The sequence below is a fragment of the Gopherus evgoodei genome, chromosome 6 (genome assembly GCF_007399415.2).
Source record: "Gopherus evgoodei ecotype Sinaloan lineage chromosome 6, rGopEvg1_v1.p, whole genome shotgun sequence".
Classification (NCBI taxonomy): Eukaryota; Metazoa; Chordata; order Testudines; family Testudinidae; genus Gopherus; species Gopherus evgoodei.
Window position 1 is genome coordinate 64751536 of NC_044327.1, and position 16357 is coordinate 64767892.

General features: G+C 40.6%; 2 protein-coding genes across 5 annotated transcripts in view; one reads left to right on the forward strand and one right to left on the reverse strand.

The window, feature by feature from the left end:
• YTHDC2 (YTH domain containing 2) overlaps positions 1-9606 on the reverse strand; it is a 46402-nt gene extending 36796 nt beyond the window's left edge. Inside the window, exons 1-5 of one of the 4 annotated variants that reach the window (XM_030566418.1) lie at positions 9369-9606; positions 7096-7186; positions 5882-6078; positions 3786-3985; positions 1564-1730 (exon numbers count right to left, since the gene is read on the reverse strand). In XM_030566418.1, the coding sequence (XP_030422278.1) occupies positions 1564-1730; positions 3786-3985; positions 5882-6078; positions 7096-7186; positions 9369-9552 (839 nt within the window). In that variant the 5' untranslated portion in view covers positions 9553-9606. Of the gene's footprint in view, positions 1-1563; positions 1731-3785; positions 3986-5881; positions 6079-7095; positions 7187-9279 lie in introns of all 4 variants that reach the window. The other 3 variants (XM_030566417.1, XM_030566420.1, XM_030566419.1) reach the window with 3 other exon arrangements.
• Positions 9607-9849: 243 nt separating this feature from the next.
• The window catches only part of MCC (MCC regulator of WNT signaling pathway), a 356575-nt gene continuing 350067 nt past the window's right edge, over positions 9850-16357 (forward strand). The window contains exon 1 of the mRNA XM_030566225.1: positions 9850-10142. The gene's annotated coding sequence lies outside the window, so the exon portion shown is untranslated. The remainder of the gene's footprint in view (positions 10143-16357) is intronic.

Sequence of the window (16357 nt, forward strand, 5' to 3'; positions counted from 1 at the left end):
CGCGAGGTGTTTGGGCATAGCTTGGGAGACTGCTACTACTTTCTCCCCACCAATTCAAGCCCCAACAAATGCTTGACTAACATCTACCTCTAGCAAGGGTTTTTTTTCTTGCAGACATCTAAAGCATAGCCGAAAAGGGAGACACAAAGGATAACAGCTGGGAATCCATTAAGTCTCTCAAAATGAAGAAAACCAGCCTCAAGGAATCTTACCTCTCCATCCCTAACCTACCTCTGCTCAGATTGACATCTCTGACTGGCTCTCCAGCTTCTCTTCCTGGGTACCCCCCTGTCATCTAATGCTTAACAGGACTAAAAAAATTAACTACTTTCCCTCCCAAATGCTCCCTTCTTCTCCTCTTGTCAATTACTGTTGGAAATTCCATTATCCTCTCAGTCTCTCTTCTATTCCCCTCGCACATTCAAGCTCCTTCTAGAATCCTATTAGTTCTTTTAGGAGATATTGCCTAGGAAAACACCTGCTCTTGTCCATCTCTGCCAACAAACCCTACAGAAACGACTTATTCCTATCCTCAGCTACTGCAACCTCTTCTTCTCTGGCCTGCCAGACAGACACTCATCTTGCCCCGTCCCTCTTCAGACTCTCAAAACACTCTTGCAAATCCATTTTACTGGACATTTTCATAATCTTTAGCCCCTCTTAATAACCCTTCACGTGCTTCCTGTGACTTTCTTCATCAAGCATACACCTCTGTATTCACCTTCATGGCCACCTAGCTCCTTCATTTCTCTGCTTTTGTCACCTTCTGCACTCACTTTAGCACCTTCACTCCACTGAAGCTGCATAACTAGCCAAGATCTTAATGTCCTCCTCTCACTTGTCCCCACACCACCTTCTGAGTGGCACCATATGCCTGGAAACCCCCAACCCCTACGTCCTCTGTCCAACCAATCTTCCCCCCACCCCCCACTTTAAAAAACACAAGTCTCTCAACAGTCTGATAAACCTCCTGCTGAAAGGGTTAGCTAATGAACAAATTAAAATAAAAACAAACATTAACAAAAACAAAAAACAGGCAAGGGCTCAACTAATTTTTGTTTCCTCCTATTTTCTACACGTTTAAACACTATTTAGTGTGTATTACATAAAATTATTTAGGACAAGGCCCTGACTTACTAGCATATCTTCAGAGCTCCTAAGACTTTCAGAACTATACAAATAATGAATAAAAATAAACGTTTTTATTTTCACTAAAATGAATTGGGATTTTGTGCTTGAGGAAAAACTTAGATCCACATATCCTCAAATTATTATTTATTTCCAAATCAAACTAAAGTTAAAGTTGTGTATCAGCAGAGATTTCTGGTTTTTGCACTTTCATGGACATCTGATCAGATGGAACTTCATATTTTATACTTCACACTATGTAGCTATCTGTGTTTCTTTGATCATTTATTGTTCAGCATCACAGATAAGCATGTTGCTTAAATGACATGAGATGAACAGTACCTGCCCTGAGGAACTTAAAATCTAATTTTTCTTCAAAGAGTTAAATGCATTTACACAACTTTAAAAAAAAAAAAAGCATAATATTATTTATACCTGCTTTCTAATCGAATCTGATAGCCAATTGTCTGGCCAATCTTTTCTCTCCTTTCTGCAGCAACCCTCTCAGCCACAGCAATAGCTGCCAAACGTCTTGGCTGAGTGCAAAATATGCGACATGGAATTCCATTTTTGTAACAGTCATCAAGAAGGAATTGAGGAATCTAAAAGAAAGTGGGTTTGTTTTTTAGTTTGATAGCGTTGCAACCTTTCTACCTTAGCAAACAAAATATAACTGAGAAGCACCACTGAGTAAAGCAGTTTGCATTGGCTCATTTTATAAAGAAGAGATGGAGATTCAGTCTGTAAGACCCCATTACAATTCTTTTTTCATTATTCAATTTAGGGTATTTTGGGTGTTTAATACTGGTACTCAGCATGAAGGAGGCAGATCACCATAAATCACTACAGAAATAGACAAGAGGCGAGAGGTTTAGGAGCTCATGGCTGTCTGCTCATGCTCTCAATGTCGTTTATTATTGAGAGGAAAGGTCAGAGCTTCTTATCCTAGATGCCAACCCCCATTACTGCAAGGTTTTGGGTGCTGAAGTGTTTGATCTTTCTTTTCTCTCCTCCTACATACTAGAATTTCTTAAGCGGCTCTGCTGAGACTACTACTCCTGTTGTTGCCAAATGAGAAACATACAGGAATCCCTCTGGAATTCATAGCAGAGGGCACAGCTGGTTCCTGATACAGGAAGAAGGCATCCAAAGCCAAAAAGAATTTTTTCTAGGAGTGTTTAATAGACCAATAATGGGCTATTACTGACAAAGTCAGGGAAATAGAACAGGCATCTTTCAATCTGATTTTAGGTAGATGATGTTATTTTGGGCTCTAGCCTGTTTGAGAGAGAATTTGAAACATTTCAGTGCTGCTTTCTCAAGTTCCTTACCCAAAACAGTGAGATAAGGAGCACTGGTACACAGGATGACCCAACAAAATTTTAACGATGTTAAACTTCTAACCAAATATATAAAAGAACACTACAATTCTCTTAAAAGGGAAACAACCATCACAATTTTGCCATGACAACTTTTAGGAAAAGTCTCATGTAGTCATGGTAGAGTTTAAGAGAACTCTACAGTCATTATTTAGAATAAAAAAAAAACCAAATACAGAAAACAAATATTTACTGCCCTTTCTGCATCATGGCTGTCGATTACTAGATGAGGATGGTAAAATTAATTTATGCCATTGTAGGTTTTGTTTGTTTCTAATATATTTAAATAAATTATTTCTTATTGTCCGTAAACCTACTGACCACAGATTTTTCACTGATCCCTTTCTTACCACTTGTCTGCATTTCCTAACTGTAATTTGCAGTCATTTCTATCAACTGTTCTGTATGTGTGCATATGTCAACAATTTCTTAATTGCCACTTTCACTTCCCCTCTAAATCAGCATGGGTTGGGCCATAAAGCAAAAAAAATAAAACCAAGAATTGTTGACTTTTCTGGGATAAATCCTGCTCTCGTAACCTGGCATTGGAACTTCCCATGTGCAGTAAGTAAGCAGGATTTGACCCTGTGTTCTTAGGCCAGTTCTTTGTGTTAAAAACACAGTACATAATGCAGGGGCCATAAACTACAATAAAAAAAAGTATAGGGTTGGAACCTGCCTGGAGACCCCACCCAGGATAAAGTATACTTGAGACTATCTCCGACAGCTGTTTGTCTAACCTGTTCTTAAAAATCTTCAATGACGAGGATTCCACAGCCTTCCTTGAAAGCATATTCCAGACCTTAACTATCCTCAGGAAGCTTTTCCTAATATCTAACCTAAACCTCCCTTGCTGCAGAGTAAGCAGATTACTTCTTGTCCTACCTTCAGTAGACCTGAATAACAATTGATCACCATTCTCTTTATAACAGCCCTTAACATATCTGAAGACTTCTTAGCTCCCCCCTCAGTCTGCTTTTCTGAAGACTTAACATGCGTATGTTTTTTTTAAAATCTTTCCTCATAGGTCAGGTTTCTAAACCTTTGGTCATTTTGTTGACTCTCTGTGGACCCTCACCAGTATGTCCACACCTTTCCTAAAATGTGGCACCCAAACCTGGACACAAAGAAAAGCCAACAGAGTAATACGAAGAGATCCCATTTAAATAAATAATGTTTTAGGACTTCATTCTGACACACAAATAAAACACATATGGTTAGTCCAACAGTATAAAGAACTAATTAATCCTTTTAAGTTCATTAAGTGAAAAGACATACCTGAGTAGTTTTTCCTGATCCAGTTTCTCCCACAATCAGAACAACTTTATTTTCTTTAATAATTCTGACAATTTCTTCCTGTTTTTCAAAAACTGGTAGAGATTGCCTGAAGGAATCAAATTCAGATTCCCCCCTTTTCACAGGAATCTGAGGGATGCCATTGTTAAGTCGCCCACTTGTCTTACTCATTTCTCTGTTCTCTAAGAAAAGACAGAATTAATGACATGGCATCAAAGATGTCCCCCAAAATGTTATAACTCAATGCAAAAACTGAACATTGTTAATATAGAGGTTTCTAAAATAAATCAAAATACCACGTTTCCATGTTAGTGCAGTAAAATATTTTAAAGTGACAAACGAACACATTCCAGAACTCTGGTGGAAGTCATTCTGTTGTTTGACAAAGGTTTCTGAAAGAATAAAAAGATTAACCTTCCCAATATCTCACTGCCAAAGTGGGGAAAGGCTACAAGTGCTGTGAAAACATCAGACTCAGCCCCACAGGGAAAGAGAACAAACCATTGTATTTAAAAGCAACGCATCTAGGCATCTAAGGAGAGGCGGCAACTGGTTTAAAGTAGCTGACCTGTGAGGCTACCATGCTGGCCTTAAGTCTCTCCTGCAGACCCATTTCTTCCACAGTTCCTAGAGCAGTTATCATATATTAAAATAATAAATGACTAATGATTTTTTAAACTACTCCACCATGATGAACACATGCCTTCTCTGAGTTAACGTATAATCATATTGTAACGAATGTGGTTCTTATCCCACTCCTTTCCTAATGATTTGTTGGCCACACTCATTGTATCCATGTTTAAATTAGTCCCAAATCCTGCAGTGTAAGTCTACAGTACAGTTATAAATCTGCAGTGGACCCTAGCCACATGACTTGGGTTCATGGTGTTAGGGCTGCAGTGCTGTTTAACTGCAGTGTAGACTTCCAGGTTCAGGCTGCAGCCCAGACTCTGGGACCCTGAGAGGTGGGAAGATCCCAGAGCTCAGGCTGCAGTCCCAGCTGGGAATCTACACTGCAGTTAAAGACCCCAGCAAGCCCAAGTCAGTAGGCATGTACCTGCTGTGGGGTCTAATTGCAGTGTAAACATATTCTTAGACGTGTCTAATTTGGAATACGGTAAACTGATTTTGCTGAGTCTATACTTCTAGATATACAGTGTACACTGCCACATATTTAACACTAGCACATACCATAGATATGCAAGGATCATAAAAATCTTTAGCATAAGAGGCTATTCTGCAAAAGTCTAATATTAAACTATCTAAAATTCAAATTATTGATGTCCATCACTATTAAATAAACTAAAAATAAATTCTAGGTAGGTTTTCATGCTTCTTGCAAAACATCAATTCAAGCAGTTTTAGTATAAGTTTCCTGAGAATGTCAAATCTATCAAGAAACACCTCCACTCTATGAAAACGTCAGAAGATGCAATTTCAGTACAAACTTGAGTCCTTTATATCTACGACTTCTTCACACAGGCTAACAGACTGAGCTGGACAGGAGCAAACAACTGGCTAAGCAGGCTGGAGAGGTAAATAGACTTACCATTTGTACACTGCTATATCAAATCATACACACCCTTCTTCATAAAGCACTGCCACACAGTTAATAAACAATGGTTCCCAAACACACAAAACTCTAGTCTTGTTCACCTTATTATAATACAACCTTAAGAACAAGAAGTGTGCAGTATTTAGAACCATCATAAAATCTGTAATGTCAAATGAAGTAGAGTTTTCTGTGCACCAGACCAAACCTCCTATACAGAAATACAATTAAGCCCTCATAGCTGAATACCTGTTCAAATAATAATCCTGTTAAGAGGTCAGTTTATCAAATGTATATTTGAACTAGTTCTGTCGGTTAGTAGAGATTTAAGAAGTCTGAATTGTAAACTCTTTAGTTTACGGACCAGATCTACAACTGGAATTCAATTAATATAAGACAAATATAAGCTTCCTTCTTATTTTAATAGGAAAAAGTCAATAATATAGCATGGCACGAGAAAATTAAAAGCAAGCTATTTTCTAACAGTATGAACTCACAAACTCTTATCAGATTATACTGCACATACCAGCTTCAACAGCAAACACATTTCCTCGTTCTGTTTTTGGTAGAAGTTCAGTGCGTTCTTTATTGGTCACAGGAAATCTCTGAATTAGGCTCCTAATAGCATGTTTTGTATTGGGGGTCAAACTACAGGCCATTACTGTATGTGCTAATTCTGACCCATCTTTCTTCTTTATGGTTAAATATCTATTTGCTCCTTTTCTGAAAAAAATAAAGAAATTTTTCATTTCACTAGATAGAACTATTTTACCTATACATACAAATCTTCTGACAATTAACTCCTAAATTATATTAAGGTGATCTACAAAAAAAAGTTTAGTCTAATAATATATCAAATACCACAAAAAAACACAAAGCATCCAGCACACGATTAAGAGATCCAACAGGATGCCTAAGCAAAAGGTCAACCTGGTTTTAGAATTCTGACTCAAAGACCTGCTATTATCTCAGTGGCCATGATCAGGCTTTTGAACCTTGACAGTACCCGTTCAGAAGTTATTTCAAGAATCATAGAAGAAAAAAATGTTTTGCTCAAACTCAGTCTCTTAGGATGCTTCCCCAGCTGATCTATCAGCAAGTCCAGATTTTTATGTCTTTTATATACACTGTGCTCTGTTTCCTCTTCTTCTGTGTGACCCTACAACTTTTGGACTTTGATCATCTTCTGTTTATCTCGGCATGAAAGGGGCCCTCTGTATGAAGATTTCCCCTTTTCTACTTAGAAGGCTGAAACGCAGAGCGACTTGGGGAGTAAACCTATCCCCACAACACCATCCAACCCCTTTCCTCCATTACTCTGTACAGATGCTCTCACACATTTCTAGGAGTAGGGGAGGTGCTGCTCTCGATGATATGTCCCTTACCAAGCTCCCAGATTCCATGCAGAATCTTGGTCAGGAGGCAATACAGTTCAGAGTAGAATAACTCCTGGCTCTCTGTGTAAAGAGAGTTCTTTCTTTGTCAATTTCATAAATCCGTAAGGTAGAGAGGGGGCAAGGCTTCCCAAACTGAACAGGCCCCAGATTCCTTCAACCAGAGAACTAGTGCTCAAAGAACCCTGCAAGGAACCTCAGTATCTCTTCCCTACTAGACCCTCCTGAATGATCTGCCCTCGGTCAAACTACAAGAAATACTGGAAATATATATATATTGCCTTTTAAAGAGATATGTGGACTTTCATTTTTAGTAATTAACACAACCAAGCTCACATTAACTTACCCTTTACTTTTAGAAATCAGTCCAAGAGACTGACTCAGCCGGTGAATAAATGCTCTTTCAGTACTAGTCAAAGAAGAAGGAAATTCCATTTCTAAAAAATTAAAAAAATTAGAAGATATAACACAACATAATTAGCATGTTACTTCTTCCCTATTTCAAATAAAATGAGAAATATTTACTTATTTCCATGCCAAAACAAGCAATCTCACCAAGAACTAGTGAGCAGAGATCTCTAACCTCCAAATAAATTAGTCTCATCCAAGAGGGGAGGCCAATCTGTAGTTCTGCTTTGTTAGTGGGAAGTATCTTCCTCCTCACACACATAAAACCCTTGCCATTACCTATTGTAGTGGTTCCTAGCTTTTTCAGCCAACTGCAGTCATATGCCAGGCCCAGTGTAAGAGCTCAGTGGTACAAGTGCCAGGGAGTCATGTCCACCATTCACCCTTGAATATTTTGGCCAATATGGCACTTGGGCAATTAGAGGACTGGGGTGGTATAGGAGCTCATTATGTTGGGTTAGAGCTCACATAACTGATAACGATCCAAGATCCAATAAGCATCCATGGAACCTCAAAAGAGGCTAGGGCGGCACACATGCATGAAGTACCAGCACTCGAGACATGTTCTAGCCATAAATATTATAGCTCAGACATGACATGCTGTCAGCCCCATCACCCTAAATTCACCTCAGCAGCTATTCCTGTTAATACTAGAATGATTCTACCTGCTTCCCAAACCAAGAGCGCCACAGTGCCCTCAAAGAGCTTCAGCCACCAGAATGGGGCAGCAGTATAACCTTCCGCATCCCCATGTCCTGTCCCGCCCTCCCACACACAAACATCCCCTGCCCAGATCACCCCCCACAACCCAGTCCAAGCCCTCCCCTACCCCCCCCCAATCTCTTTCCCAGGTCACTCCCCACCCATCCAAGCCCTGCCTTTCTCCCCCACATCCTCTGCCCAGGTCCCCCCCCCAACCCAACCCAATCCCTACCTTCCCCCCTACAACCCCTGTCTAGGTGTGTCATAACTACAAAGGGAAGGGTAACAACTCTCCTGTATACAATTCTATAAAATCCCTCCTGGCCAGAGACATCAAAATCCTTTTACAAGTAAAGGATTAAGAAATTAGGTAACCCAAAGGACCATTGTTTTGGTGGTTTTCGCTCCTGGGACTAAGAGGGGCCGGACATCAATCCATGTTCCCCAAATCTTTTTGCATAAGTCTCTCATATTTCAAACTTGTAAGTAACAGCCACTCAAGGCCTGTTAGTTTAATCTTTGTTTTCTCAACTTGTAAATGCTTCTCTGCTAGAGGGAGGTTGATCCCTGTTTTGCTGTAACTTTGAAACTAAGGGCTCGTCCAGACTAGGGGAGGAAAATCGATCTTAGATACGCAACTTCAGCTACGTGAATAATGTAGCTGAAGTCGAATATCTAAGATCGAATTACTCACCCGTCCAGACGGCGCGGGATCGATGTCTGCGGCTCTCTGTGTCGATTCCGGGAACTCCATCAACCCCAATGGAGTTCCGGAATCGACACAGAATCGATATGTGTGCTCGGGGATCAATATATTGCGTCTAGATTAGACGCGATATATCGATCCCTGAGCAATCGATTTTAACCCGACGATACGGCGGGGTAGTCTGGACGTGGGCTAAGGCTAGAGGGAGTTCCTCTGGACTCTTTGAATCAGATTACCCTGTAAAGTTATTTCCATCCTGATTTTACAGAAATAAACTTTACCTTTTCTTTTAATAAAATCCTTCTTTTAAGAACCTGATTGATTTTTTCACTGTTTTAAGATCCAAAGGTTTTGAATCTGTATTCACCAGGACTAATTGGTGAGGGTATACTCTCAAGCCTACCCAGTGTGTAAGGACTTGGGGGGAGGATCTGCCCAGGAAAACGGGGGTTAGGGACTTGAAAAATATTTGGGGGAAGGCAGAGTTCCAAGTGGCTCTCTCCTAAGATTTGGGGCATGCTTGGTGGTGGCAACTGACTGTTACCCTAAGCTGGTAAATAAGCTTGGGGGGTTTTCACGAGGGTCCCCACATCTGCACCCTAAAGGTCAGAGTGGGGAAGGGACCCTGACAAAGGGTACCCCCATCCTTTGCCCTTCCCCCCCACACCCTGTACAGATTACCCCCTCCCCAGAATGACAGATCTCCCTGCTCACCCAGAAGCCCCCTCGGCCCCCAGCCTCCACAGGGCCTCACGCACCGACTCCCTCCCAGGTGCCTCTACATCATCCCGGCCCGCGGTCACCTCTCTGGTCCCCGTAGCGGAACCGCTCCAGGGCGATGTTCACCGCGATCTTCACCTCCTCATCGATGCGGATGTCCTTCAGGCCCTTGGCCCGGCCGCTGCCCGAGCCGGAGGCTGCGGCCGGGCCCCCGCCAGACAGGGCGCTGGTGGGCGGCCGGGGGGACACGCTGCTGGGCCGCGACATCTCCCTAAGGGGACGAGATCGTCGCTTCCAGCCCGGCGCGCGGCTGCAGAGCTCCCTCTGGCCGCCGGGGCAGGCCCCGCGCGCACCTGCCGGCGGCCGGGTCACTGAGCCCCAGACAAGCTGCCTGCCGGCAGCTCAGAGGGAAAGTGAAAGGGGCGTGACTAGCCGCGACGCAATGACATCCCCTCAGGCGGGGGCGGGGCGAAGAGGGACCCAGGAAATAGGACCGGGAGCCGCGCAGGACGCATGCGCTGGGGGCGGCCGTGTCACTCCAATCACAGCCTTAGGAGCAGCGCGCGGGCCTCTAGGCTTAGGCCGCCCTAGCTCCAGCTATGTGTGCAGCCCCAGGTGATCCTGGTGCGCGCGAGCCGGGCGCTCACCGCACCTGGCTGCTTCTCGTCCCCAGGAGCTGTGTGTGGGCTGGCGCCTCCCCGCGTGGGTCAGGCAGAAGCGCCTGCTGCTATTGTCTGCCCCTGTTTCTGAGGCAGGGCTCCGTGCGGGTTTGTCCTCCCCCGCAAATTGGCCTAGGGCTACAATTTCCGAAGGGCCCCGCCTCTGATTTAAGGTCGTACCCCCTGCGGCCCCTAAAGGTTAGTGGGATTTACTTTCCTAAATTGCTCGTCTCTCCCCTTCTCGTCACTTCTGCTCACTCTCTTTGATTTAAAAGTTATAGTTTTTACAAAACTACCAAAAATAAAGCAATTAAAAGCTGAACAAAACAACAAAGAGAAAACAACTTTACTTGAAATAAATCTAGTGCATTAATTTATTTTAACCCTTCAGAAATGCAGCAGCTGGAATTACTCCTAACTTTCTTCAAGAGATAGTTGCCAAGCAGCAGAAATGCAGACTCTGCTGCTAATCCTAACCACTAACTAATATTTGAAACAGGGTCTTTCCTTATTTCCAGATTGCAGAGTTTTAAAATAAAGTTTAATATAAGATAATTTAAAATGACTTAAATGACTAAAGTAACAACAAATTTGGCAAATATAGATGTTTATCAGTTTTAATAAAGTTAAATACAAAATGTTTAACCCTTTTATTTTTGTTTGCCTTATAAAAGACTTGGTCCCTATTACATTGTAAACACATTAAATTAATCTATGGATTACAGTGGGTTACTCAAAATAAAAAAAATGTAAAACAAACAAAAAATGTATGATGATAACTAACTAGCTGTTTAAAATTACATCCCACAAACCAAACACACCGCAAAAACATCAAAAAATCAATATACAGAAAAAAAAACAAGCATAAAAAATTGAAGTGCTTGATTTTGACCAATCTTTTATATATAATCTGCCATATATAAACAATTAAGTTGGCACTCAGCTAAAAACCAGTGTCAGTTAATTTAAACTTAGCTACTATGTAAAAGCAACTGTATTATTGCTGTATTGTGTTGTATTATTGCTCTACATCATTTAAATAACTGTTTACCCAACACACAAGTAGAAATCAACAAACAAATGGTAGCAAACAACATAAAGGCAAAAAACAACAACACAGTAACTACAAATTGGATAAACAAATTCCACGTTAGCACTAGTCATAATTTGGGTAAGTGAGACCACATCCTAAGTAAAACATGTTATTCAAAACAATCTTGTCCAGTGCCTACGTACCAATATTAAATCCTAACACAGTAATATTTAATAAATTAGTTACTGTCCATTCAGTAGGTTATCTGGAAAATAGCATCCATAAAAAAACAACTAAATCTGTGTCAACTACTGATGTATCACAAAGCAATGCAACCAATAAAACAAAAAAGCTAGCTGTTCCTGTTTCCTACCCAGCAAAGCTTAACAGCAGTAAAGGTAACCTATAATATGAATGGACTGTGTTGAGTAGTAACTAATTACAAAATATTTGTATATAAAGGCCTCCTTTGTAATCATCACTGCTCCAAATTTCTGTTTTAATTCTCATATATGTAGCACTGTGGAACACACTATAATAATGCTTATCCCGGTATTTCAAAACACTCAGCCTTCTACCAATAATAATACAAATGGTAACTGTAATTGCCCTAATAAAAATATGTTGCTATCTACAGCACCAAAATAAAAAAGCCAAACTGTAACACCAAATTTGAAACAAAAGTTATATTTAAATATAAAGTGATGTCATATGTACACATACATACTATACATATATATACCCATTTACACTAAAAATAGATACAATGTATTCATATTATTCATATGTATTAATTATTTGGGAGTGCCTCCAAGCCTCAATCATAAAACTACATTCCTTAATCAAAATCCCAAGCTTAACTTTCCCAGGCCTACCATAAGGGACTAATAACAATTGGAAAATAAAATCTGTCTATCAGTCATACAAGGGAATGTGAAAACTAAGAAACAGATGGGGTGTAAATGGGAAAGTAAGGTGGCCACATAATAGTGTTTAGCCCACTGGACCATCGTCAGTCCATGCATAATTCTTTCCGGGTCAATGGGTAAACATCCTCTCCATAAAAACACAAAAAGTGGGGGAATATAGTAGGAAAAGACCCTGAGATATAAGACCTTCTGTGAGCAGCTCCTCTCACACAGTCTGGCAAGAACAGGGTTGATATTGTAGAAATACACATTCCTAAGAAGTGCTAGTCACAGAGTCCTCAGGCAAAGACATCCCAATAGCAAGAGGTACCAGAACATCCAAGGATGGTATAAAAACATTCCCAAAGGATAACAGAAACACACACACCATTCCTAAAAGATAGGGTCAGGATGACAGTACATAATAGAGATGTTTTGATCAAACCAGCATGTACAAGGTGATGGGTGATAACTAAGCACGTCAGGGGGCAGTAACTAACTATGTCAGAGAGGTAGCACTAACTTGTTTGTATCAGGGTATAAAGATGTATCTCAGAGGGAGTATCTTTGTCTGGACTAGGAAGGAATGGAAAGCCCTGCCGTTCACTGAGTTGATCCATTGTTATGGGCATACATGTATTGGTGGTCCGATAGAGTCTACGGGATGCTAGTACCGTGCTTCATTGACAATAAACCTGGCTGGGTACCTTCATCCCTTATCGGAACTTGTGGTCATTGGGTGCGTCATTTGAGGTCTGCAATGCCAGCTGTCTGCACGGAGCTGGGGCGACACACCAAGGGAACGCACACATATAATGAAACATCTATCAACATCTAACCACAGCTGTTACTGTGTTAAACATAATTAGCCACAAGGTGGTGGTAGTACAACAAATGTGTATTTTTACGAGCAAGATTCTGAATCCAAATCACAGTGAGCCAGGCCCTGAAGTCCCCCTTCCAGCAAAACTAGTGATATTTGCTGCATTAAAGCAACTGCTGGATTAAAATGGCCACGTTTAGTCCTGGTGCATAAATGCAGTGTTTTTGAGACAGACCTTCAGTTGTGACAGAAGATATACTTGATTTAGCTGGAGAGGGAAGCAAAGGTAGTTTTCCCAATTCTCCCATCCTGGGGCTACTCTGCATTTTGTTATGAAAGATCAGGGTCATTAACTTCAGTGGAGTTGCATCTGTTTACACCATGGCTGAATATGGCCTATCATGTTTCTTCCAGCAGGTAACCTATCAAGTGTCTATAAAGACTCATCAGTGACTAGAGAATATTGAATCACCAATTGTATGGACTTCTAACAGTTTTAATATCTGAATCCTAAGGCTTTTCTTAGTTTTTAGAGAAAAAAATATTACAAGGAATATTTTGAAAATATAGGTGTGAGTAGTCGATCATGTCTGTAAATTTACAGGAAATTGTTGTTCACTATTATGTTATTAGAACCAATCTAATGTGTATACTTTTAAAGTATCACACACCTCATGGTAAGTAACTAAAAGAGGCATTGACATTTGTCTGTCCATCGACTCTATCCCATAAATATAGGTGGGAATGTATCAAGAATACCAAGACTATTGGCCTGGTCACAGTGGCTCGTGTTGTCCCTGGCTGTAGGATGCATACACAAGGAGCATGTTGGCACAGATCTGCTCTGAACAGTGACGATAAATTGGCACTGCAGAGTTCCAGGTTTGCTATGTCCCAGAGGTGCTATTTAGAAATTTCTCCATTTACATATAATGTACTCGCTTTTTCTAATTCGCTCCCTTGCAAACTCTTCCTGAGATCTGAAAAATCAAACTAGAGTCTTTCCTTCCTATACATCTTCAGTGGTATTTATTTGTAGACATTTCTATTGCACTCAATACATATCTGAGTACCTCATAGCTATTAATTAAATTTCATATCCTTAGAATGAGGGAGTATTTTTTCCATTTTACACACAAGGAAACTAAGGCTTAGAGAGGGCAAGTGACTTGCAAAAGGTCTATGATCAAGAACCTAGATCTTCCATCTCTTCTGTCTTAACACTACCAGCTTTCCTTCCCAAATAAAGATTCTGCAGGCCAAATTCTGTCCTCAGTTATACCTTTGCAAACCATTGTATTTAGCTAGTTCTCTTCAGTGAGTTATAATTGTATAATTAAGAGCATAATTTGGCCCTACATTGCAACTGGATCCTATGTTACATCTATTGATGATAAACAACCTTCTTTTTTCATTGTTGTGTTGACTCTCCAGTGATATTAGATGTGAAAGTTTAAAAAGTTACTTTCAATTGCTAAAGTTAGCAAATATGACTCATAATATACAAAGGCGGCAGATCTGTTGAGTAAGAAAGTAACATTTGTACATAATCCTTTGCCAGAGTCGAAATGCATTTTAAGGTTTGTGGACCAAATCCATCCCTAGTTTATCCTCATTGATACATTTATACCAGAGATTAATCCTTCTGGAAGTTTAAGACAGGAATTTATAAAATATCAATGAAAGAGTGAGAAGTTTGACTTGCTTGAAGGACAGTATTTAAATGTCACATTGTAAAGAAGAGACAGTGTTAGGGCACTGAACAGAAGTCACACCATAGATTTTAGACTTTTTATAGATATGCTTGAAAATAAACATCTTGCAGCTAATAAATCATTCCCAAATAAGACAGTGATCTGAAGTAGAGGAAACAGCTTCAAGATAACACAAAAGAGGTCTGCTCAGGCCAAATTTCTAATTTGGACACAAGCCCACCCAACCTGGCCCTTCCCTGAAACTGAGCCAACAGTGCCGTCTGTACCTCCTACCCCTACGTTTGGTGCAGTGGTGGCTACCTGCTGCGCTGTGTGAACTGCAAAGTGGGGTGCTTCGACTCATCAGCACACAGTGCAGCAAGGTGGCAGTGGCTGGCAGGAGGCATCAGGGCATGTATCTGCTACTGCACCAACCCCATTGGCTGAAGAAGGAGAGCTGACTTCAGCAGATGGGATTGTTTTCCCACCCAGCCTGAATCCAATGCTTGTAGTCGGGTCCTGTCAGGTTCGGTGAGGTTGCAAGGCTCTAACACAAAAAGCCACTAAATGCAGTATAATTCTGTGCTGCAAACTGCAATAAAGCCTGAATTATGGTTTTCATATGAAACTGTACGAGCAGCAAAGAGTCCTGTGGCACATTATAGACTAACAGATGTATTGGAGCGTGAGCTTTCATGGGTGAATACCCACTTTGTCGGATGCATGTCATGCATGCATATGAAACTGGTTGCTTTTCCAGGTGGAGTGCAGTTAACTAGTTGGTTCAAATGTACAATGAAACTCTTCGAGATGGCAAAGTAACAATTCAACTCCAGTGCTAAGAACAGGGAACTTAGGGCTAGGGTTTGCAACCCTTTTTCATGTTTGTGAGAATTTATGCAAGTAGTCCCACTAAAGTCAGTAAGTGCTCACTAGCAGGAGGAATGGCATCTTATCCTCTGTCAGGTGAGAGGATATAGATTTTTATAGGGTTAGGCTAACCATTATGGCTGACTCAGCCACCCTGTCATTCTAATTTGTTCAAAACTAGAGATGGACACATTTATTTTGACTAATAATAAACCCACCAAAACACTGTAAGTTTAAAAATGTATGTCTCAAACTCAAGGTTATTGATTATGCTTTCCTTTAGAAAGAGTAAATACATAAAAAGAACAGGGTGAAACAATCATTAAAAACACAAGTGAAAAATTAGCCAGTGAGCACCATGACAAAGAGAGACTATTAAAAAAAGGGGCAGGGGGAGGAGTTGAGAAAAATTCTAATCAAAATATAAATTATATATAGACATACTATATATATGCCATCCGCTTGTTTCTGAGGGGTTGTTCTTTCTCAAATATATAGATTAGGCCTCTCATCAGCTAGAAGAAGCTCATCTCCTCACAGGTATTTGCCAGGGGATGTCTAGGGGATATTTATATGAATGTAGGAAGTGCTATACAGCATTAGACCAATAGTTCATCCTTTCTGGCATTCTGTCTCCAACGGTGGCCAAAACCAGATGCTTAACAGGAAGGTATAAGAAATAGAACATCCTGAACAACTCATAGGCAACATATTTTCCTAACCCCAGAAATTAGTGTTTCTCTTATGCTCTGAAGCATGATGATTTATATCCCTCATACATTCTAATTCTGTCTCATAAATTTTCTCATTATTCCAAAGCCAGTGAGTGCCTGAGTCTCTTTTGAAAAAGGAACTTTTGAAATTACTACTTCCTTGTTTTAATTGCCAATCTGTAAAATTAATTAATGTTTGTGAGGTGCTTAGATATGAGCCGTTAAAGTTCATAGACAGTCTGCAGGTAAAGTGGTAAGTGGATCAATGAAAGCCACTCCTTTTCCCTTGCTGCTTGTTCCCTGTGAGTGGATAAATGGAAAGAAGACTTGGTGCTCTCTGAAGCAGGAATAGAGGAAAAGTCAGTAGAGAAC